This window comes from Anoplopoma fimbria, chromosome 10, assembly GCF_027596085.1.
Source record: "Anoplopoma fimbria isolate UVic2021 breed Golden Eagle Sablefish chromosome 10, Afim_UVic_2022, whole genome shotgun sequence".
Taxonomy (NCBI): Eukaryota; Metazoa; Chordata; class Actinopteri; order Perciformes; family Anoplopomatidae; genus Anoplopoma; species Anoplopoma fimbria.
Window position 1 is genome coordinate 19,989,950 of NC_072458.1, and position 23,877 is coordinate 20,013,826.

Sequence of the window (23,877 nt, forward strand, 5' to 3'; positions counted from 1 at the left end):
GCAGAACTTTTGTTCACACTTAAAAGCATTTACAAAAGATTCCATCAAGTAACATTGAGACACTAACAGTTCTTGTTATTCACCATGATGGAAAAACCTAAAACACAGCAATTGTTTTGCTCTGCGTAACAGAAACATAAGCTGCGATATGGCTGCAGTGCAGAAGAAAGTACAGTCCAATATGATAATAAGATCAGCCTCCAGAGGAAACTGGGAACAACACCATGCAAATACTGGTTATTTCAAAAGGAAGCTCATCTACAGCAGCTTTCTACAGGTCACTGTGGTTAGCTTTAACAGGAGGCACTCTGCCATCAACACTGTTTCTATGCTGACTACAAGTAAAATAGCAAAGCTTTTAACAAGCTTTTCTTTCTCTTATCCTCCTACCCAATTCAAAATCTTCCCAAATACACACATTCTTCCTCCTCATTGTTGTCTTGCCTTTGGGTGGTACATAGTGGATGTAACCTTCTAGATTACCAACCGTTTACTACTGAAATCACATTTAGCCATTCCTTTCTGCAGTTAAAAATAATATCAACATCTTTTTTAATTTATTACTATGGTTTCTTCCTTTTTTCCCACCATCAAAGGGTTTTCTGGGGGGAGTTTTTCCTTTTCCGATGCGAGAGACCCCAGACGGAGGATGTACAGATTGTAAAGCCCTCTGATGCAGATTTGTGCTACACAAAATAAATTGAATTGAAAGAAGAAAAAAAAAGGTCTTTGGGGAAATATCAACAATGCTCCTATACATCTCAGTAGCTGGAGGGCTTTGTCTGTGTTTGTATGACAGGAGCTGGCAGGTTGAGCTCCACTACACATGCTTGCGCTGGATATTAATTTTGGACTGCTCCAGTCTGGTATAAATAACAGGAGTAAAACTTTGGGAAAAGTGAAAATAACTGAGGGTAGAAGTGAGACTTTAAAACTGGTTGCAATATATTGAGTTATATTGACCCACTGAGCTACAGCCACCCCAAAGTCAACACTAGCTAAGCCATCTGTTCAAACAAATGCAATTCTCAATTGACCCTTCGTTAAGTCCCGCCGCGGAACACAGACTGGCCAATCGTAGCGTAGCGTCGGCCAGCTCCGACCAGGCTCCGACACAAGATTCAGGCTCCGGAGAATCTTGTGCAATCAATTCAGATTTATTTTATTTTCAGGCTGGTAATGTGGATTTGAAGCTAGTCATTGTTCAACGCTGTGTCATAGTGATACTTGTTACCCAGGAGAGGTTGGAAGCGGATATACGTTTCCAAAATGTTATGTTTCTTTTACATAAAAACCTTGGGGCTAACATTAGCAGAGTAGGTTAGCGCCTCATTAACTAAAACTAGCATTTCTATGCTACGCTAGCTACTGAAGGTATAATGAATGCATACACATCCTGCCAGGTGTTGTGGTGGTTCACTTTTACACTGTGATCTGTAGCTTTAGCTTCTATGTTTGACAACCTGGAAAATATCCTTCAAACACAAAATGTAGACCCTTCTATCTGCTTCTCTCTGAAACCAATTTTTTGTTCCTCCAAAAATATGATTATATCTAATCAGGGAGTGCAGTTAGTGACAGCGGGGGCCCCATGGTAGGGTGGAGACATTTCTTAATTTCTTAAATAACCTTTGTGGTTAGAGTGCATCCTGGATATGTTGTCACTAAATACAACCACTTAAGCATCAAACACTATCACAGACATCCTTTAGGAACAATGTGAAACCCAGATTAAATTTAAAACATGACTCCTGTGACACACTCCAGACGGAAGCTGGTCTGACATTAAAATGGCCTTCAAAGGTCTCCCAGCTCAGATGTGGTGTACTTAATTGCTTACAGGGATTCTTTCTTTGTAACGTAATGAAGCCTACTGCAAAGCGCACGACTAAGGAAATGGCAGTGTTGCTAAGGAGGGAGTCTGGACTGTGGTCACTATGCAACAATTAAATGAAATACCACATTTTGTTGGGTACAGTATGTGCTTAAAAGTTGCTGAATGCATCCAACATTACAATACAAGATGTAGGCATTATGAATGATGATGTTTATACTTTATAACAATCACTGATGTATCCTCTTCATATTCTAATTTGTAAAATTATAATAATGAAGCTAGGTATACATTCATAACAATTGCATTTTACTACTTTTCAGACTGTATGTGTATCAGAGATCCAACACATCCAGAACAATACTGACCGCAAAGGTAGAGATAGCTCCAATACTGATGATAACATTATCGTAGCTTCCAGACACTGCTGCTAAGTTTCCTCAAGGACATCGGCAAAGAGAAACAAGAGATAAAATACCACTTTTTTGTTTAAGTTTTTGGGGCTATTTTGTTGTATCAATACATATATATAATTAATATACTAAACTGCTAATGTCATAGTCTAATGGTGATCATTTTAATGGGGTCACTGAATTGTATTGCACCTGAGTCTTTATACATAAGAGTCAGTTCTTTCACTTTGTACCTGTACTATTAAGTTATAGGATAGGATGAAGCTGTCCAAGTTGTTTATTAATTAGAGCAGGGTATCATATCCATTTCTAAGTAAAATGTCCCATAGCAGTGAGAATTCAAGACTGCAAAGTACAAAAAGCTGGTATTTGTTTGATTGAATAATATTTGGCTAAACCTTTATCTGAGACTGGAAAAGGAAAAAAGCGTTTTGTAGAAGGACCTGTTTTTATTTCTCAAAGTTAGGTATTAATAAGCACTGTTTTGGCATGTGTACCTTGGTAATAAAAGACAACATCATTTGGTTAATTGATATCTGCTCTGAAATATGTAAATAAGATAATGGGACGAACAAAACAGGCTTGGCGAGTAAGTCGTGGTATACATGAATAGTGTGACTTAAACTGCGGCAACGAGAAAAAAATTAAGAGCAGACGAAAAATAAAAAAATATCCATTTATTATTGGGTTTTAACAATGAATTACTTTTAGTGAACACATTTTGGTTGTTGAATTTTAACGTATCCAACCAACCTTTTGAACTGTATTAACATATCTACATTTCTGAAATCCCTGAGCCACTGATTTGGAGCATTTACTGAGCATTTACTTATTTACTTTGTTTTATAAATGTTGTACCTTCAATTGAATTGGCTTCATGCCTGCCTGTGTTCGTAGTAATTAATTAAAGTATATAGTAAAAGTAGAGTTATGTCTAATATTATCTATTATATTTTCTGAAGTAAATGATTGAAGGACATTCATTCAATGTTAAGGTGTTTGCAAAATGTCTTTGAGGGAAAGTAGAGATGGTGTGTGTTTCGATTTCAGGTCTAGAGAAGTCAGTTATTTTCGCTTGTTCATCCAACTCCAAAAAAATAGCATTGCCTTGCCAAAGCTGTGTTTGGGGCCTGAATCATTTCCAACCACCACAACAAATGTTCCATTTCAAAGAGAACTGTTGTTAACTGGAGAGACTAGAAAATGTACCTTGTCCGGCCAGCAGGGAGCGGGGGGGTGCTAGAGGCAGGGTGGCTCTGAGAGGTAGACAGTTAGTCACTGGATGAGTGTCAAATCCAAGGCTATTGGAAATAGACTTCTGTATTAGTTAGCACTGACAGGCTCATTCTTATTCACTTTGAGCGAGGACTTGATGGGGCTTTTGTACAGAAGTTTCAAGGCAACACAGGCAAGACACAGTAATTCTATAACAATGCTGTCATTGGGTCATTAAATCAGCAAAGATTTCCCCGATCTCTACATGATAGAGAGAGTTCTTGACATGCTTGTGAGAGAAATGCATGAAATGTGAGAAAAACATACACAACAGAGGAGTGTAAGCCTGACAGAAGCTGCCACGTAAGACAGGATCTATGATAACCCTTGGACGGAGGATATGTTAGTGTAGCCTGTCTTCAATTAAACACAGAACCCTTGGGCTATTTTGGAAATGTCAGATCAATTCCATACTGGCCTCCAGCCACTCCTCCTCTGCTCATCTCTGTGTGATCGAACTGCCGCTGAGAGCAAAGGTATGGTTAGAAAGTGGTTGAAAAAAACAAAATGATTTATCTTGGTTATTCTGAATGTACTGCGTTCAAAAGGTGGAAATACAGATTAGCAGGTCAAAAACCTCTGGTAAAATGATTTCTGACAAAGTGCATACAATGATACATATACAGGCTTCATGGGTAGGGTATGTATAAAAATAACTGTGTTTAAAGACAGGTGTACTTTTATAGTCAAACATCTTTTTTGATTCTGTTGTATTTACCATGTAATAACATAAATTAGAAATACTGACTGAAGTGGACAATTTAAGTGGAATGTCCAAACTCGTTGATTCTCAATTAGATTAAAAAAAAAACCTTTTGAAAATAGTATTACATTCCAATAACGTAACCCTCAAATGGTGCCTTACCAATACTTTACATCAGTATGGGACATATTATCAGCTGCTTTTAGCTTTTCACTGCATGGTATTGGCGTATGTATCCTCCGATACAGTAAGCCAGTGGCTCCCAACATCTTTACCTCTGACTTCCCCCAACAGCACGATTACATAATCCCAAGTACCCCTTAATTGACACCACCCATCGTGTTTCAAATGTATTTATTTGAAAGTAAATTAGTTGTTTAATATTGTGACACTTAATATTATAACATAATGTATATATATGTTTGTTTTTTTCAAACTAGCTGAACTACTCTGCAATCTTTCCCTTTACCACCTGATATGTACAGAGGCCAGAACACACTGAGAAGTTGATTTTTTTTTTAACTGTAAATTTGTACATATATTGGTCAACCTTAGAAATAAGTTAAAACAAAATACAATTTAAAATGCTGATTGCTTGTTATCGGATTGTTATCTGATGTTAATAACTTAGTATGATTCATGCTCTTCTCTCCATAGTGATAACAGTTGGTAGCAGAGATCAACCATATGCAGAGTTGGGTTTTTCATAAATCTTTAGATTCACAAATATGGAAACAAAGTATAAAAATGAATAAAATCTCAGTGTTTAGAACTGTCTTTGGACCAAAGGAAGTATACATATACATACAAGTATACATATTACTGAACAAATGAATCACTAAGCGCAAAGTAAAGAGGTAGTATACAACGTCAACACTATTATAATGCTGAACGACATGACATCTATTGGAATTCAGTCACAGAGGTTTTAAAAATCATTGTATAAATTTTAGATCTGATTTTGTAATTACTGTTTATCACCTGGCTGGACTGCTGACCAAAGGTAGCACTGGGCCAGGAACTTTCAAAGCATGATTTCTCATTTATGTCATTATCAATAAAATATAATACAGTGCAATGTTTTGGAAATGTTGCTGCCTATTTTAGTAGCACAGCTGCTTTTTTCAGAGTGTGACAAAGACAAAAAAGGAAGAGAGCGAGACAGAGACAGCCCGTCAGAGTGAGTGGGGGTGGAGAGATCTGAGGACCTGAGCAGGTGCTGAACAAAGAGATGGAACACAGAGTGAAAAGCCACAGGGGCACGAGCAATGTGGGGACTGCAAAAGGATCGAGCAAAAACTCAGCGGGTGAAGTACATCAAAAACTGTCTTGACCAAAGCAGAACTGATAACACATACTACATGTACCCATATCAATGATTTCAAAACATCCTTTGTTTTGCATGTTTTCAATGACGTCCTGATTTCTGTTGACACGGTAGCCATCAACATCCTCAACTTCCGTGACCATTGCAGCCTTTATCCTGCTCGCCAGACTTGAAGGCCTCTGTCTCAAAGGCACTGCACTCAGCTGGCTCTCGTCCCACCTCATCAACAGATCTTACTTCATCTCCCTACGCAAATACTATTCTGTCACATCCACAGTCACACAAGGTGTGCCCCAAGGCTCCGTACTCGGCCCTCTTAAACATCTAAATACGCCCTCTTGGTCAGATTATCCACCGTTTCAGCCTGGACTTCCACTGCTATGCAGACGACACCCAGATATACCTAAGCACTCTCCCACTTGTTTGCCCTTCCTCCCAGCCACGCAACCATGTTGTGATCCTTGTTGTGATCATCAACCTCTTCCTTACCCCCATACCTGCCAAATTGTCATATATTCCTTCTATCACTTTTGCAATATTGTTAAGATCAAGTCCTCTCTCACACCTACTGGTGCTGAAACAGTGATCCACACCACCATTTCCTAATGTCTTGATTATTGCAACTCGCTTCTCACAGGCATCAGTGCTAGCTTCATAAACAGACTGGATCCAAAGCTTCTAGGGTTGACAGATAAGGCTCTAGTTATGAGATAGTGCACTAACCTTTGGTGCTGACAATCTTAGAGGTGAGCTCCAGAGTCTCGATGTCCTCAGAGCCAATGTTCTCCAAGGTGATGGTCAGCAGCTGGGTCTCTCCATTAAAAAGCTGGACAGACACAGTGCTGGACAGTTCCTCTTTAGACGTTGGCTGAGACGAGTGGGCTGACCTGTTTAGGTTTGTGGAGGAGAGAGAACTTTTCAGTGATGATTCAATGTAAAATATGCTCATTTTCTTCGTCTTATTACCTTAAGGAGTCAATATGAATTAAGAAAACAACTCAAGAGATATTAGTCCTAAAATGGAACAGGCAATTTTGATGTGGCTTGACATGGTGCAAACAGTTCCATTATACTTCTATCATATTTTGTAGAACAATTCTTAAGACATAAATCAACTACAGATGTGTGAAGACTGATCCTGCTTTACATGCTCTCTCTCACATTTTAATGAAAATGATAAATGCTCCCTGGCTTTTTATTTTTTTTAGCAGTGGGGAGTCATGTGATTTGTGGGTTTTGGCATTAAACCCCATTTGGGTTATAGTTAAAATATTTAACATGTATATGGCAATTAATGGATAACCAGTTCTTATCGGAGATGTATGAAAAGATGTCCCTCATAAGCCTAATTTAATAACTTAAAAAAGCAAATCCACACTGAATCACATAAAGCTGCTCATCCACTTTTCATAAATGTGTGATTTGTGTATTACTGGCTGAATTACAGTCAGTGACATCATAGCAAAGTATTTCCATCAGCTGTCAAAAGCAAAAGCTGATGCTTCACGTTTGAAAAAGCTGTTGGGATCCGGTTTTGAAAAGCAATGCAAATACTAGAGCACAAGGGGATGTGCAAGATTATGAAAGATCAATGCAGGTAATTCCTACAACTTCAGCATACTTCATTATACAAGCACATGTGCATAACTTTAAATCCAACAAAAACCCTGCCTGAGGCTAGAATAACCATGTGAGTCATCGGCTACTGCTTATGAGTTTTTTCTGACCTTGACAGTAGGGTCAACACATAAATAACTCCACAGAATGTTACTGACATTTCCAATGCATTTTGGAAATTATAATACAGTTATATTACGGAAGACCTATGCTCTTTAAAAATGTTAGAAATAATTAAAACCTCATATTTTAACGCTGATGTTAGTAAAGTGAAAAAAGAGAAACAGCTTTGTGCTGCAGGGAAAAAGATATCGGAAAAGTCAATGAGGCACCTCTTCAACTGAGGTCTGAGCTAAAGGTCTACTTGTGGAGCAAGTGAGAGTGCCGGAGAGACCGCATAATGTTTCACATTTATATTCTATTTGCTTCATGTATCCATGTATACTCTTCCAACACTCGAGAATAAAAAGATTTTCCACATCAAAAGCTGCTGAAGTGCTGTACTTACAGGCATGACCTAAATAGTGGATTTTTCTGCAGCTCGGCTGTCAGAATGATTTACAACACTCCAACGGGGCGCTTTACTGGTAGTAATTTAACCCATGCTTTCTCCTCTTATGTTTCCTACTTTTGCCGCATTGAAAATGTCATTTCACCTGACAGGATGTACATGAAAACAAATTAACCTGCTACTCTGATGTTTGATTTGAAAAACGACTGCAGTTATTTCTGCCATAGGAAAAATGCTCTGTTACCAATGGCATCAGTTTTGTTACAATTCATCCAGCCCAGGTTTGGTTCATCATGTATTTTAAGTGTTTCAATGCACGAGAGCCTGGGCAGTGTTTGAGTTGAATGTGCAATATGTATTCTTAAACCACCATTTAAACTCTAATTATGTGTAGAACAGTAATGCTAAACTAAATTTTAAGAAAGCTTGCAAGGTTAGGATCTGGTCTGAACCTGGTCCTGACCTGAGTTTTAAAGGTCCAGTCTGTAGGATCTAGTGGCATTTAGCAGTGTGGTTCTGGATTGAAACAAATCGAACACCCCTACGCTCACTGCCCCCTTTCCAGTGTGTCAGAGAACTATGGTGGCCTCGAGGTAACGCAAAACCACAAAAGGCGCTCTCTAGAGCCAGTGTTTGGTTTGTCCGTTATGGGCTAGTGTAGAAACATGGCGGGGCAAAATGGCGGACTCCAAAAAGCATAGGTAAGAATGCTGTATACCATTTCTGGTAATAGATCCCCCTAAATCCTACACACTTGACCTTTAACTGTGACACTGCTAGCTTGTATGAATGCATTCTTGGAATGAAGAAATGAGTTTCAATACTGCTATACGATTACAACTAGGATTCTATAGAAAAATAACTTTTGACTTTTAAGCTATAGCCTTCTCATTTTAACTCAGATATAACCCATATAGGCATCTCTTTATGATCAAAACGATATTTGAATGTGAGTCAATGCATCAAAATTCCATTCAAGGTGACCAAATCATTTACAAGAAACATGACAAACACTGCACTAACCATGTTGATGGCATTGAAACTTACAATCCAGGAGCACAACTATAGTTGCACACACAGATCCTTGTAACAAATACAAGTCTGTATAGTTTGAAATGAAACAGACTTTTGGTCAAGGGTTAATACCTGGTCTTTATTTGAGCAAATGAGGGTTTTAAGTCTGTTGATTATCCTTTTTCCGTTTCCTTTTCTGTGTGAAAACAGGTTCAATAGGCCAGTAACACTGCTGAACGTTTATCTTTTGTTACCTGTTATAAAACTGAGTATCAACACTATCCAAATCTGTGAGGAGTAGGACAGTGACACCCTTTTCATTGTTTTGGCTCTGCACTCCAGCACAATGGATGTGAAATGAAACAATAACTGTGAGGGTAAAGGGCTGACTTTCAGCTATAACAGGGTCTGAGGGGTTTTCACATCAATTGTGTGTGAACAGTGTAGGACTCGTTGTCCTTTTATATTTTTACGGCCAAACGGTGCAATGTTCTTGTCTGCACTGCCAGTCACCTGACCCCTTTACAATTGAGCTTTTGTTTCACTTACTGAAGACCAAAATGAGGCCAAAAGGTCCCATCAGGAGCCAGTGGCTGCAAAGGTTTTGCATTGAAAAACTAAATTTAATATTTCTAATATTTCAAAGGGACTGTTCATCCTGAAGTAAAAAAGTACATACTGTATTTTCCTCTTACCTGTAGGGCTATTTATCAATCTACATTGATTGGAGTATTGGTGTGAGTTGCTGAGTGTTGGAGATATCGACTGCAGAGATGTCTGGGTTCTCTTGAATAAAATGGAGCTACTTCTAACTACTTGCGGTGCTCAAAGAACCAACAAAATACATTTGAAAGACTCAAAAGCAATGCTTGTTTCCATAAATCATGTTCCGGTTACTCAAGAAGATCGACAGACTTTGTTGTGGGCAGTTTCATGAAGGAACTATTTTCTTTTACCAATCAACATTTGCCAAACAGTTCCCCGTGTGTGGATTATCTTGAGTGACAGGGTCATTATTTCTGGAAAGAGATAATGCTGTTGAGTTTTGAGAATCTTTTATCTTATTTGTCTAATTTGTATAACTAATGTGCAATCAGTAGAGAGCTTGCAATATCATCTGACTGTCATCTATTGTGTTAGTATTTAGTTAAACTCATACTAGGTTTCTCCTCGACAAAAGAAATTCCTAGTAAACTAAATGCTCTTACAATTTTGTTGGCATATTAATTTGTTGATTTAATATACAGTAAAACTGAGTTTCTACACAAAGAAACACATAATAGCACCACTTTAAAGTGATTATTTACCAGATAAAAAGTAATTCAGCATGAAAAAGCATCAAAAAGCAAGTCATTGATTAAAGACAATCTTCAACTAAGACCAAAATGACCAATTAGTCAACTAATCGACGAAGAAGGGGCAGCCCTAACTCATACTAATAGCTTTAGTGAGTAATTATAACCGTGAAAATACACAGATTGAGAGAGTTCCTGACCGTGGTACTGATGTGCTGAGCTGGAGACGAGGTAGGGACGGAATGACCTCCACCAAAGTGCCACTAGTCTTCACACTAGACAGGCCCTCCAACAGGCAATCACTGGTCACCCCAAACACTGACGTGTGGTAACCTGGGTTCAAATGTAGGATAAAGAAATGTTAAGCGTGACTGGATGATGTTTTTAAGAAAAGAAAGGCATTAAGATTATGATACAGCAGTATGAGCAACAGAAGTCATAGTTAACCAGCATATTTTTTATGTGCAACATCAGAGCATTGGAGTAACTTTTCAGTCGGACTCACCGTTGACAGTGATGTTGCCAGCTGTTCGTGGGGCGCCAACCAGAGTGACGGGGTACAGGCCAGACTCCGCAGGCAGGGACAGCGCAGCAGGCAGGGATTCAAACTCCACACCAGATGTCAGCAAACCCTGGAAACAAGATTAGATAAAATGGGGTATGATTATCATAAGTGCCATGAATATAAATACAATGATGAGAAAAGTGGGGGAAAAAAGACTATATCACAAAGAACAACAATGTGTTTCAACAATGTATGTACCAATATCCGATATTTTCAAAAAGCCAGAAATAAAACACTGTTTCAAAACCAATAAAAAAGTTAGTCAGTTCTTATTAGACTGTTTGTGCTTTGTTAAACAAATCCAAATGCCGTTTCTGAAAAAAAAAAAAATCACTTAAAAGGACTGAAACCTCATGTAAACCAACTTTCAAACCATTCTACGTAAGAAAGCATCACTGTATATAGAGCACTGGATGGACTGTTGGAGGTTCATATCCATGGAAGTTAGTGGGGCATGAAGCAAAAATAGATGGACTGCCGAGTGAGAAAATGACCCAAATCTTTTTCCAATATTTCGAAAATATAAATTTCACATGAAAAGCACCCCGAAAATAATGCTTGATTCAAGTATTATTGTAGTTTACAACTTTTAAGACCTACATATACTCTAAAAAGATGATTTACAGACATCTCTTTATCAATGTCAGTCAATGGGAAAAAGTATTTTTGGACCTTTTACTTGACATACCCCAAAGTTGTTATTCCAAAAATTGGCTTCAAAGCCAAAACGCAGCTTGCTCATTTATTAATTTAAAGTCCAATGACACAGCAGGGGTGCCATAAAGAGGGTACTGGCACCAAAAAAAAGCAGGGTCGTCTGCCAAAAAAGATTTAAGCACAAAAATAATGTCATCAAGCGGTGTTATAATTCCTTGAAGCCCATATCCCGGGAGGATCACTTTGTAATGTGAATAGCGTATATCTACTGTTTAACTCTACTTGTCACGGAAAAATGCTAAAGAAATTGTTGCTGCAATAACTTTCCAGAGTTGTAAAATTCTGTTTGAGTATCATGAACCACTTTGCCGTATTTTGGCTTCTTATAAACCGATAGATTGGTTTTCGGTCCGACAAAAAGTGGAAAGAAAACCCACTTTTGGAGAAACACAACCCAATGTCACGCTGCACTGGATGGGAATCATAGACCTGGTAAAAAAAAAAAGACCATATAAATGGTACTAGATGAAGACATTTCATTTATCACCTAGGGTTCTGAATATTTGTTGAAAAGTTCACTGAAATACATCCAGTGCTTGAGATATTTCCGTCAATACCAAACTGGTGGCTCAACCATGTGACCTAGCAACATGGTCTTCCCTCGAGCCACGCTGGTATCGATGCACCATTTAGAACAATCACTGCCAAGTCCTGTGAACTCTCAGCTCCAATCCAAACCACATCAATGGTCTCTACTACTATAGTTTTCTCCCCCAACACATCAGTTTTACTTGCCCATAGCCATTCACTTCTCTGTTATTTGGAAGGAGTGAAACATTTAACTTCTCACCTTTGTACTTCTCCCATTTGTGGAGTTCTTTTTACATGGAAATTACATTTGATAAGACATGTGAAACTAGCTACATCAGCAATCCGACAATAGTGTGGTGGGTTCTTACAGGCTGTGACTTCAAAAGCAGGATCTCAATAGACTATGATCAAAAATATTTTATTCATGCGATACAACTGAAAGACAGTGTATAGTTAAGTTAAATTGGTTGCAGTGACAAAAAAACAGGCCGTGTCACCTAAGCCTCATTTGTAGTCAGAAAAGCCCTCTGTGTGGCTTTAAAATTGTCTTTGAATGTGCCCCCATGCACCCCCTCAGATTACCTTTATTTACATTCCCAGTACGCACTGCCTGGTTGCACGAGGCAGACTGAGGTGACGTAATGACTGCATCAATCCCTAACAGCAGACACTACCTCACTAGAGGGAAGGCTGCCGAGGAGCTGTGCCTTAGGTGCCGCAGCTGTGATTTAAACTCTCCTTGCGATCACTTCGGGACATTATTTGCCTTTATTGGATCGCAGAAGTACCCATATTAACCTATTGGAAAAAAAAGTTAATTTGCATTCAGCTTTGAAAAGGTTAATTAGCCTGTTTCACTAACAATAACGATTGGAGCATGTGCACTGTATCGTTGGCTTCATTGTACCACACTGACAGTGTGCAGTTAACCTTTAATTTGGCTTTAACGAATGCTATGATAATGGTATGATTATTATTCATGATTACCATTATTTATTTGTTATGGCACATTACTGCACATCTGATAGCAATTAAAAAAAAGTTGTGCTGAGAAAGCCAGACAAAATAAGAAAACACAGATTCTCAAGACGGAAATTTCTCTTAGTATTAATTTGGCTCAAATTGCATCACTACACAATAAAGAAAAACACCAATTTCTTGCAGTTTCTCAATCATACAATATATTGATATATAGTATGTTCTTGCTTTATCTTTACTGAAAAAAAATTCAGCCGATGTAAGATTTGTAAACGAGGGACAAAACTAAAAGTGTGATTTGTCATTTTGAGAAAAAGCAAATAAATATTCCACACTTGTTTGTGGGGAGACAGAAGTATTGGACGGTGACCCCTCTGAGAATAAAAAAGGGTGGGGATGGGGATTGTGATAAAAAAGCACCGCTTTAATAGAAAATCAATAAAGCACAAAACAAAGCTGGGTATTAGTGCTGAAGTTGAGTGGTGACTGAGAAAGAGCGCCTGTCTTGCCAAACTACAGGGTCACCTTGGTGACGGAAGAAGGAAAAGTGACCTTTTGTGTGTGTGTGTGTGTGTGTGTGTGTGTGTGTGTGTGTGTGTGTGTGTGTGTGTGTGTGTGTGTGTGTGTGTGTGTGTGTGTGTGTGTGTGTGTGTGTGTGTGTGTGTGTTTCAGAGAGCTGGTTCATGTACGGCGGATAGATGGTTGCTCCAGTCTAATGGCAGTCACTTTGTCTGGGTTACAGAGGAGCTCTTGGCAGCTTGCGTCACCCGGTCTGTCTCTACCTGCGTGACTCTACAACACCACCCGAGGTGACCAGCTGCCATGGAGCTTCAACCTCCATCTGCGACCTGATCAATTGACCTGTAGGTGGGAGGAGTTAATGACATCCTTGTCGCTGTTTGACCTTGTCTGTTTGATTGTTTCACCTTGCAGTAACTCTCTAGCTCATACATTGTGGGAAGTACTGTAACAGGGTGAACTTCAGGTGGCACTGTATTGTAGTGAATACGGCAAGAAGGTTCTTCAGGCTTTTTGAAATTTTGGCCGGATGGAGAATTCTCATTAGAGTCTTTCTCTTGCTGAGCCGGATGAATTCCCGCTGAGTTCCTCAAAACACATGAAGGCCATGGAAACTAGACAAGGCTCTTTGAAATATTTGTAATGCTCATTTTGGTAATACAAAGTCATTTGATTTGTTTTTGTGAAACTAAGTTTTAGTGTCTTTTGTAATGTGGGGAGTCTTTTTGGAGTGTGTCACATGACATGCATTTCTGACCACTATGGGCAACTACTCCCAAAAAACACTTTAGAGCCCAAAAAATATTCCTAAATTTCACTATTTTTCAATTGTAAAGGTCAACTATTATATATTTGAAGGGATAAATCCATTTAAGCTAATCAACATAAATGCATGCACAAAGACAATCGGTCAGCATTTACTCGTCCAGTTCAAACACTTTCCAGATGTTCCAAACTGGAGGTCACCTGAGTTTACCGCGACTGTAACAGCATGTGCCGTTATCCGACGATGCAGGGCGGCGAAACCAACAAGCAAGACCTGTCCAAGTCTATTTGGCATCAACTCCGAGACAGCCGCCACAATTAAGAGGCCCCTGTCTCCGTTTACACTCTGCAATTAAACTTTCACGGCAATTTGTTCTCGACTTTCCAAATAATTAAAGGCAACATCCCTTTTGACAGGTAGCACAGTGCGCGAGATGCTGTGCGTGGGCCGCTGCTATCTGAAAGGAGGCCTCTTCCTGCTGGACTATTATTGAGCCTGATGATTGCTTTGCATTTCAAGGATGTCCCACATCGCTGCATTCATAAAGAGACTGGGCAGTGAGCGGGAACAACAGCTGGACTTGATAAAGTGGCTCAACTGGTGTGTGTTTAGAAAGGAGCGGTTAAGGAGTGACTAAGTCAATAAATTAGAAATGGGTGTTGCAGTATGAATGTCTGTACTACAGTGGAAGGAAATGTTCTGTTCTCAAAAAGTGAATTCACCAAGCAGCTTTTAGACGATACAATTAAATTGAACTGCCTGATGTCTGATGGCTCTCTTCAAACTATATTTTGCTCAGAAAAGGAGAGCGAATGGCCTCATGCTCACCTCAATATAGAACCTATCTGGTCTGACAGGATGGTGTGTGAAACCATAAACGTAATAGCACCAAAGGGGTTGTTCCTCATCCCGAGTGATGTTTTCTTATTGTCAGGAGCGAGAAGAGTTTGTTCTCACCATCTTGTACAATCATTACGGTATTAAACTGTCAAAAAAGCTTTTAAGGGAACTTAATTAGGCAATCAAGGATGACCACAAAGCATTATCACCTGCCTTGTTGCAATTCTTAGGTGTGTGCAGAGGGACTGTTTGTATTATGAACACAAGGTCAGCAACCTCCTGTTTTCACAAAGCTGTGGTTTGAAATTCCCAGATTCTAAGTTATCAATTATTGAAATTCTCCTTTAAAGCAAGTTATTACAGTATATTTCAAGGTTAGGTGTAATGGATTCCACTGACCATGTTCTCCACACGAAGTTCGTAAGGCATTGGGTTGTAGACCATGAGCTGCACTTCACAAACATCTCCTTGAACCCACTGGAAGTCTAGAAAAAGAAGAAAAGACATGAATTCATTAGATGTTGGTGGTATAAAACCTATTCGTAATTAATGAGCTGAAGAAAATACACCATTAGGTGACATAGCTATAACAGATCAAAAGCAACAGTCAGTGATAGATGATGACATTCATTATTATTATCACTATTTTCATGATACATTTTTAGATGTGTTGTTTTAGATGTGAAGATCTATACCACTTTCACTTCTGTCCATTCAATAGAAAGCTACAGCCAGTTGCCCGTTAGCTTAGCTTAGCTTAGCTTAGCATAAAGACCGGAGGCAGGGATGAGCAGCTAACCAAGCTCTGTTCAAAGTAAGAAAAAGAAAATAACCTGCCTACTATCAACCCTAAATTTAACGAAAAAGGTTATATCTTGTTTGTTTCATTCATACGCAAACCAAAATATTAAATGAACAATTGTTCAGGTTGCCAAGTAAATAACCTGCTGATTCCAGCTTCATAATTACGGTACAGACATTAGACATAACAGCAGTATTTATTTTCCCTCGCTAGACTCTCAGCAAGAAAGCGATTAAGCAGATTTCCCAAATGTCATATTTAAAAAATGTCTTACTGGGAACTCATGAGACTGGAAACACTGGTTAAGAAAAATCCAACCTACCAGAAACTCGAATGCTAAGTATTAAACATTCTTTATCTCCTTTGTTTAATCCGCAATTTATTTTTTTCAGAGGGTTGTGTGGGAGACTACTTGTTTTTATTTTTGAAGGCATTTTATGACAGATTGGAATCAATGACATTGCGGTTGATGGTCAGCGTCTTAATCCCTAAACAAGACTATTTCTTGGCCCAGAGCAGTAACTTCCTGGAGTCCTGCCGTTGCTCTCCGCCAACCAGCTGAGACTCCAGGAAATGACCACGCACTGCCAAGAAGCAAGCTGGCAAATAACTTCACGTAGAACCACAACCTGTTGTTTTAACACTTCTGTACAGATTGCACAGTGCCAGAACACTGCACAGTGGTTTGGGATACTATACTACAGTTATCACCATGGCAATCATTGCCATTTTTACAGTTTCCTAATGGAGTATGTGTGCTATGTGCACCAACATATGGATGACGTTGCAATACAACAACAAATGTTTAGCCAAGTTGGTTGTTTTTGTCTCACAGGGCTAATGCTCTTGTGGCAGAAAGACAACAAATCCCTGCAGCCAAGTTCCAAACCAAGCAAACAGCCTTCTGAGAAGAGAGGAGGCCTTTATAAGGGCATATTAATGAATATCAGTAATCACATATGGGTCCAATGTACTGATGTACACATACTTTAGGCAATGTAGTGTATATACAGTTTATATACTGAAAAAAAAATCATATTTAGAATATATTTATAATATGATAAAGTGATAGGAGCTTTTCAATTGGGTCATTGTTAGTTCAGAGATGACAGTTATTGAGCTGTTGTTGTGATGAGCTAACAGAAGGGGTAATGAGATCAAATTAGGTTTGGAGCTAATTAAAGGGACTCCAGAGAATGTGAACTGTAACAGGTAGGTGAGCACTGCATTATGGGGGCTGTATTCAAGCAGATTTTTATCAGGTTTAAACAGCCTTAGAGGAAAAACTTTGATTTAGGAAACGGCTTACTTTTCGAAAAGATAAGAGATTACAGCCCTGAACTGCAGTGCCCATCATTCCTGAATGAGATGTTGAAAAAGTCCATTAGATTGAGAAGCTACTTTATTCCCACTGTAGCTGTACCCATCTCCATTTTGAAACGTAACATATTCTACGGTTCAACCGGAGAGTGCATTGTTGTATATAGACCTGCAAAAGAGGGCCTCCAAATCCTACCTCGACCCTGGGAGGAAAATATATTTCTGGAGGGCAAGATCAAGCTATGCACCTTGGGAAATTAAGTCGGTCAAAAATAAGATATCTATGATATAAATGTCTGAAAACCCCCTACATAACCTCAGGTCTGGCTCATAGGCATGCCAGCCAATTAAGTGTGAAATACACCTCAGAAAATAGAGAGTGGATTGCTGCTTTCTTATTTGTGTTGCCTCAGTCCTAACTCCTCAAGTGGCCGTTGAGATTCTGCAGGGATCTCCAAAAGGCTTCAGCAAGTTGAAACCTCACCGTGCACAGCAATAATGAATGTTTTGAGCCGACGCATGGCTGGTTAAACTTGGCCTGTGTTTGGTTCCTTATAAAAAAAAAAAAGGTACAATGTGCAAGATTTGAACACATGCTGCAAACTAATAGGGGTCAGCATTTCACCTCTCCTACTGAGTCCATACAATACAAATGTACAGTCATCAGTTATTTAATCATTTAAACGAGTAAATAGGGCAAGAGTGCGGAAAACTCAAACTAATTGCTAAAACTCTGAGCGAATGTAAAAATAACACCGTTTTCTTAGAATCTTCACGAGTCGTGTCGGCCTTTGGTTTATGCCATCTGTGTGTTTACTGATTTTTGTAGTTGGGCGGACGGAACGAAAATACAAGTTGCTTTCTTTGGATTTAATCCAATAAAGAAGCGATCAACACGTACACAGACTCTGTATCTTCAACGTGATTTACAAGCTCTAATCTTTTCTAATTCTGGCCAAACACATTGGTACTTTAAAGAGTGAATCATTTTGTCACAGTTTCTCTCATGGGCTGTAAAAGTGATCATTTATTGATCAGAGCAAAAGGCTGAAGATATTTACTCATGTTACTGCAACAGACATTCTGTTAAACTATCAGCAACGTCAATCTTTCATACTGAATAATACATACGAACTACTGCTGGGCATTGGAGTAAAAGTCATGCATGTCAAATGAAGCGAACCCAAAGCAGGAGGGAATGCAATCCAACGTAACTAAAGCAGAGTTTTTAAGTTTGTTTTCAAATAACGAATCTTTAGCAGCTCAGATAGTGACCAGGGAACATTTAGTTATTACTTTAAATAGAACAACTGTCGGAAATAGGAACTTGTGGTCAAATTGTGAACCATTCAAACAGGAAAAGAAGAAATCAAAACCAATAGAATTTCCTGACTTTTTAATGAGCTTCCATGATACTGGGCTGGAATGCAGCAAACTAAATGGCCATATATGTTTTCACTGACCTTCTTGCCAACCATGGATGTATTGCAAGAGCTGGGTACCACTATACAAGACTCCAAGATGGCGAACACATACCCCAAAACTTTTTCTCGCTCTCTGGTTTTCTTCCACGTAGTGCGGCCCACTGGACATGCCCATTAGTTTTTACTGCCTGCTCAGTTTCCCTTGGCCCCCAAAAACTTTTAGGCTCTGGGAAATCTTAAACTTAAAACTTTAACTTTATTCTAATTTTCACATACATAGTAAACACACATGACCTCGGTACTTAACCCATCTTAAGCATTTAGGAGCAGTGGGCTGAGGAGCAACTTGGGGTTCGGTGTCTCGCTGAAGGACACTTCGATATGCAGACAGTAGCAGCCTGGGATCGAACTGCCAACCTTGCGATGAAAGCACAACCCGCTCTTTACCCTGAGCCAAAGCCGCCCAAAACTCAAAAATGAAAAAAAAACGTATAATATCGAGCTTAATAATTCATCTTCTTTGCCGTTGGAGATGTCATGTCTACGGTTTTATAGAGGTTTCTTTCATAATGGTGGTCTGCAAGAAAAATGATTTTTCAGAGTGCTGTCCGGAAGAAGACATTGATTTATCTTTTTGCCTTCAGTCTGGTTTTCAGCAGGTATAACATGCTCTGCTGGACTGAGGTCAGGAGTATAAAAAGGGGCAATGGTTCCTACACGGCTCACTTACTGTGGATGTTAACGCCCTCGGAGCACCCTTAAAAAAAAATATCAATATTTAAGATGTAGCCTCATGCTCCAAAGAAACATGGTGCAGCATCTCTAACAGCATAGCATGAATACTCAAAATTCAACCAAACTGCTGAAACTCTGAGAGTCCGTCAAAACGGCACTGCTACCTTCTGATCTTCACGTCCAACGTCAGCCTATAATGTCTTAACTCTGCCACCACCCGGAGGCTGTAAAACCTCTGTATGTTTTGATATTTTGTTTATCTGATCTAATCCAGTTGGTCTGATCCAAGGGGAACGGCCCCGACTCCACAGCCCGATCAGCAAACTTTCTGTTGCACCCTCTCCACAGGTTAGACCCAACGCCATCACTGGCTACAACCCGCTATGACACCCGGTGCTGGTAGAATGCTAAATGCTAAGGCTAAAAAATAAAAGCCCATCTCTCAGAGCTGCTGCCCGTGTTCCTCCCAGAAAAGTGGTCTCCTGTTGGTGTCGAGGATGAAACAATGATACCAGTTGTTCTCCCTTTTTGCCACTTTGGATTTCATCAAATAAGCAAAGCACACCAACCCTATACTTAAACTTGACAAGCCCCCGGGTCTTCTGAATGTCTACACTATAACCTCTTTGCATTGTGTTGATCATGTTGGTTCATTGTTTAATTAAAATTCTGGCCAGATCTCTCATGCACCTTTAAAGCTGGAAGTTTATTGTTTTATTTCAAATCCAATGTGACAGAATAGAAAAACGCGTCTCTGTCCAAACACTTACTGACCGCAGTGAGTCCCTGCCTCCCCTACGAGGACTGGATGGAGTAAAGTTCTCCTCCCTGTATGCCCTTATACCACTGTAATAAATAGCCCGTGTCAAAGTGAATGGATAGCTGTGGACTACACAGTTCTTAAAACGTGTCTCAGAGCAATTATAGGGGAAAACAATCTCCCATTAGAGGACCCCCCTCTTTTATGGCTGAACGTCAACCTGATTCATAGCGTGTGGTTTGAAGAGCACACACACACACACACACACACACACACACACACACACACACACACACACACACACTCTCTCAGTGTCCACACACCTTAATTGCTAGAGAATTGCAAAGAATACGAGACTTTGGTTGACCGTCTGTAAAATGAATGAGTGGGAACTCGTCACTCTACAGCTGTAAACGTTTACAGCTGTGGCACACATAAGGGCATAATGAAGTCCTCTAGAATATCCCCATAGTGAGCATTTCACTGATGGCAGTAAACACCAGACCAAAGAACAAAAATGTATTTTTCAGGCTGAAAGTTCCCAGCTGTGTTAGGACATTAAAAAGAGATAATTTCGTACTGAGTTCTGTATGAGAGGACTTGCCTACCTGTGGCCAAGATGTGCATATTCACAGTTAAAACCCTTCATTCATTTTTTCTATAGTTCCTGCGTGCTGGGAGATACCTTGAAGGAGTTAAAAGAGAATTTTATCTTAGCTGGCAATTAGCTCTCCAGAGGCAGATGGACTAAGAGGAAAAGGAATGTTTGAATTAATCTCCAAAGCCTCGTAACACCATTCTGCACTAGAGGAATACCGAGGCTCAAGAGTATGGGTATTAGACGTTTATGTATGTATGTAAAGTGATTGTAAGGCAGTTAAACAGAACAGATATTCAGGTTCCTAATGCGGATTTTCTTCTGCTTCTCGTGGTCTATATTATTGGTCCAGCAGCTTGCAAGAAATGATTATGAAACCCATGCTAGAGCAGTGTTGAAGTTATGATTAGTGAAAATTTTGAAATTAAAGCTAGTATTCAAATAATGGCAAAGTATCAAGTTATAGTCAGGTGCATTAGCAGGGTTACTTCAGAAATAAAGTCCAGTTCTTTCAAAATGTACAGTCCCGAAATAGAACAAATAAATACTGAACCCTAAAACCCATAAGCAGATTTGATTGACAGATCTGTAAAACTGAGTTTCTCCACAAAGGATCAAACAAGAGCACCTGTTAATCTCGTTTACCAGAAATGTTGGAAATATTGGAAATGATTCATTCAGCATGGACAAAAATTTAATAAAATTACAACTAATGAAAAAAAAAAAATGTATTTATTCTATATGCTTCATTTAAATTTTCCTCAAAAATAAACCATTTGCACTAACCAGATCCTGGCAAATGGGACCCCATGATTGGCCCAGCTGAAATGACCAGTCACATGACAAACATTGATTGAAACTTCGACTGAACTGCATTTTGTCTGTTTTTTCTTTACTTTTTTCTGAGTTCTCTACTCCACAGAGTTGCAGGCTGAAAAACGAGGCCAAAGTGAGTAAAATGTGACAGTAGCAAAAAAAAAAGGTAAACTTTTTAGTCTCTAAAGGAGATCTAGGGTTAGGACAACTTAGTGGCAGACATTAACTTGACTGACTGAGAACTGACATATCACGTAACGAAGTAAGGCAAAGTTTACTTTTAGTTTCACACGTGACACTAACAGCTAGTATTTATTGATCGCAGCATGCAGGTCCTCCCACACACCTGAAAAAAGAATCCAATTTGTGTAAATTGGTGGAATTCCCCTTTAAGATTGACTGTGTTTTCCATTAGCTAATGGCTCTGCGACTCTTGGCCTTTGTCAGAGTTTGATAAAGAAGTTCTGAAGAAGGCACAGTGTTGCCAAAAGCTTCTTCACGAAGTCCCCAAGAAGTGCTCCTGCTTTTGGCCTCCTTTCAAGCTACACAATGAACTATTGACTACATTCAAGTTGCACTGTCCAGCAGGAAACATTAGGCTGCTTTCTGCCTTCTGTTTAGGAACGCCCAGGATGAATGCATGAATGCAATCTAGATGAAAGGGGTCTGCGATATCTTACAACTGACAACACACCCAGCGGACCACACTGTTGCTTGATGATGACTCAAACACTTATAGATCGGCGCTGGAAACCTCCACATGATTCACAACGAAGACTGGGATTACTATTTCACACAAAGCATTCAAAAAGTATTGAATCCTCTTCACTGTTTTTCTCTTAGTACCCCATTATTACAAAGCCTAAATATTGTTTTTTACTAATTATATACATGACCGTTTTTCAACTAAATGTGAAATAACTACTGAATGTTTTATCTGACTTAGATGTAAACATACTCAAATTAAAGTTTAAAGTCAGGGTATCATTTTTTTATGAAGCATGTCTGTAATGCATTATATACATTCTTATAATAGGTTTAAGTCTGCTTATAGAAATGTATAATAACTATTATAAGCACTCATAACTAGCCATAATGCTTTATAACATTCATGACACATTATAAAGAGTTTTATAACAACTTATAAGGTCAAGTATCATAATGCTTCATAATTGCTGGTCACTAACTGATTTTTTTGTATTATTATAATCCTTTTTTATAATGAATTGTATCACTGTTATAATGCATTATAATGTGACTATAAGCTTTAAGTAAAGTGAAAAGAAAATAGCAATAAATCTATGAAGAACGTTGTCAAATTATTTTTGGACTTTTCTTACAGTGAACCGTGACCAATAAGAGTAACTTATTATGAAGTCTAATGCATTATAAAAGGGCATTACAACTATGGCAGTGAGCATCCAGCAATTATGAAGCATTACGATACTTGAACTTATAAGTCATAATACAATGCTTAATAATGTCTTAAGAATTTGATAAAGAAATTTGAATATGTATGAGCCCTTATAACTTTACTCATAAAGTGCTTTAATCAGAATAGAACATAACATAAGTGTGTTTCTAATGAACTTACACATGGGTTTTGTAGAAACGTATGGCTGTCAGGATACACCTTTAACCAACAAACCCAAATGTCTGGTTCTTGTTTGTGTGTGAGAACGTTCAGTGCAGCAGGTCGACATGTGCATGGACACAACAGAGAGGACGACGGGCTTACCGATCTTCTTACAACGCTCCTCTCCTCTGTTGTGCATGATGATTGGCGAGTAGATGAAAGGGCTGGCGGTGGACATATTCTGTCCCAGCAGGCCTTTCACTTTGTGAGGACGCAGACTGACGGGCAGATTGAGGAGCTTCACTGATCTGGTGTGGTGTCGGCATCACAGGGAAAAAAAAAAACACAACAAGGACATGAGTAAGTCTAATATCCCCACACACCTTTAAGGACCATTTCACAGCAAAAACAATCCTCTCATCCTCATTTCAAGAGAAAACTGCTGTTTGTGTACTTTGCATGGTAAATTAGTTGGTGCATCTTTAGAGTTGCATCATCTTGTGCAGTATAATCCATGCGTTTGCGATGAATATCACAGTAAACTGCAAGAGGCTTATAACACCGTTACAAGGACAGCAAACCAATAAAAGCAGATATACAGACACTTGAAGAAAGTGAGTGCTCCTCAAATTCAGGGACCAAGAGCTATGAATTCATTCACAGACATATCGTCAATGTAATCTAGCAGATAAAGCCTCCTGCTAGGAACCCCTCAGTTCTGTAGGAAAGTTACTTTTGCACATTAATACGCCAAAGTCTTTATGTTTAGGCGACAATGACTTCTACGATCAAAAGTTCGAAGGTTAAATGAGAACTTGAGAGGAAGTTATAATTCTTTTAACAACCTAATTGGCAGTGCCTGGTTTCTCTTGGTCTGTTTCCAGCTCTCCAGCACATCTGAATCTGCAGTAACCTACTAACTGCAGTATGTGCAAAAAAAA

General features: G+C 39.0%; 1 protein-coding gene across 3 annotated transcripts in view; it reads right to left on the reverse strand.

Annotated features, from left to right (window-relative positions):
* trappc9 (trafficking protein particle complex subunit 9) overlaps positions 1-23,877 on the reverse strand; it is a 179,408-nt gene that overhangs the window by 125,904 nt on the left and 29,627 nt on the right. For all 3 annotated transcript variants that reach the window (XM_054605757.1, XM_054605758.1, XM_054605756.1), the window contains 5 exons: positions 23,099-23,244; positions 15,305-15,390; positions 10,495-10,621; positions 10,190-10,322; positions 6,276-6,439 (listed from right to left, as the gene is read on the reverse strand). In XM_054605757.1, the coding sequence (XP_054461732.1) occupies positions 6,276-6,439; positions 10,190-10,322; positions 10,495-10,621; positions 15,305-15,390; positions 23,099-23,244 (656 nt within the window). The remainder of the gene's footprint in view (positions 1-6,275; positions 6,440-10,189; positions 10,323-10,494; positions 10,622-15,304; positions 15,391-23,098; positions 23,245-23,877) is intronic.